The sequence below is a fragment of the Nicotiana tomentosiformis genome, chromosome 12, assembly GCF_000390325.3.
Source record: "Nicotiana tomentosiformis chromosome 12, ASM39032v3, whole genome shotgun sequence".
NCBI lineage: Eukaryota > Viridiplantae > Streptophyta > Magnoliopsida > Solanales > Solanaceae > Nicotiana > Nicotiana tomentosiformis.
The window spans coordinates 94,511,958-94,513,677 of record NC_090823.1 but is presented as its reverse complement, the minus strand read 5'-3'; the positions used below and the strand labels follow the sequence as shown (position 1 = coordinate 94,513,677).

General features: G+C 40.3%; 1 protein-coding gene across 1 annotated transcript; it reads right to left on the bottom strand.

Annotated features, from left to right (window-relative positions):
- Positions 1-295: 295 nt before the first annotated feature.
- LOC104120695 (zinc finger protein ZAT10-like) lies at positions 296-1,310 on the bottom strand. Its single transcript, XM_009632512.4, has one exon. It carries the CDS (start codon positions 1,137-1,139, stop codon positions 447-449), a length of 693 nt encoding a protein of 230 aa, XP_009630807.1. The 5' UTR covers positions 1,140-1,310; the 3' UTR covers positions 296-446.
- Between the last annotated feature and the right edge of the window lie 410 nt (positions 1,311-1,720).

Here is a 1,720-nt window from a genome sequence, read left to right as displayed (position 1 = left end):
AACAAATTTTGTTTTAATTTGAAAAAGTCTCTAAGACTTATACGTTACTAAGAAAACGCGCCTCAAACGCTCAGGCGTACGCCTCGAATTGCTGGGCGTACGCCTCTTGAGACTTTCACCCCACACCATCGCCTCAGGACGTTTTTGGTGTGTCTCGCCCCAGAGCTCGTCTCGAAAACGTCTTTTAAAACACAAATCGTCTAGAAAACGCTTTTAAAACACAAACAATGAGACTGACTACTCGCTTTGTGTACAATTAATTAATAGAACGAAATCATAGCGAGAGCGAGACCAGTTTAAAAAATAAATTGAATCAATTAAATAATCACTCTCACCAAGTGTATTTGATATTTACCCCCAAAAAAAGGAAAACCAAAAAAAATAAATCCGGCCCACCCAAAAGCATAGTACTATATAGTAGTTAACTAATCAACGAACTAAACTTCTCAGAATAATTCAAGTTTGGTTGACGGAAATTGTCGCGATTTCTTAGCTGGATGAGGACTTTCCACCTCATCCTCGCCGGAGCCAAATCCCGGCCAAAATTCCGGCAAGGGCGGAATATTCAAGTCAAATCCACGCTGGCTACTCGTAGACCCCACACCGTCGGATGACGTCACCTTTCCCTCGTAGTGACGCCTTTTGTGACCACCCAAAGCTTGTCCAGTTGGGAAAGTCTTGTGGCAAACGGAACACTCGTGAGTCCTCCCACTACCGCCGGTAGCTGATGTGGCACCGGCGGTGATAGTGGAGGTGGTGGCGGAGTTCTCATTGACGTCTCCGTTAATGAGCTGTTTACGGTGACTAGCTTTATGTCCACCTAGAGCTTGATAAGATCCAAAAGACTTACCACACACTGAACACTTGTACAAATTCTTGGAATCCGATGTCAAAGTTGATATTTGCTGTGGGGGTTGCTGATTCTTTGTTGAAGTAGTATAATTACCGTTACTACGAGCAAGCATAAGAAGACAGAAAGCTAAGTATTCTTCTTCAGTAGGCTGTTGCTCCATTATAGTACGTGGTCTTTTTGATCTCTTACCCTTTGTCCAAGATTCAAGGCAGTTGAGAGTGGTGTTTTCATACTGAAATGATGGTGGGGTTGGGGCTCTTGGAGAGTTCAAAGCTTCAAGTGCCATATGTATCCTTAGTTGGTTTTTCTTGAAAGAACTAAACAGAGATATTGTTCAAAGAAGTAGTCAGTAAAGAATTTGAGAGAAGAGAAAAGAGATAGATTTGAGAACTTGGAGATTGTAATTGAGTGAAGTGGTTAGTATATATGGGGAGATGGAGTAAAGGAAGAGAAAGGGAGGGAAGTTGCGGGAGGAGTAGTAGGAAGGTACTTAATTAGGTGGTTACTTAAGTAATTGAATGAAATAGAAAAATGGAAGGAGAGTGGAGCACGTTTGAGAAAGAGATTGATTAATGGCCAAGTGGAAGTTGTTTACGTAATTAGCATACAAGTTGGTGACTGAAGTCTCAACTCTCAACAAGGACGGCTAAGCGAGAGTGCAATATGGGGAATATGTTACTCCGTTGTAGACTATGGGCTCCTTCAAAAGTCAAAACATCTCTCCCACAAGTTATTGTTAGAAATTAATATAATAGAAAAAGATTGAGTTATAATGCTGAACTTCTTTCACACTAGGTTAACATTTGATAAACAGATTAGTTATCAAGTTTATTGTATTACGAATTACTAATATTAATTATAAAAATT

Bases quoted from the DNA above. Each gene is read 5' to 3' on its own strand.
- LOC104120695 (XM_009632512.4), bottom strand. From the start codon at position 1,139: ATGGCACTTGAAGCTTTGAACTCTCCAAGAGCCCCAACCCCACCATCA.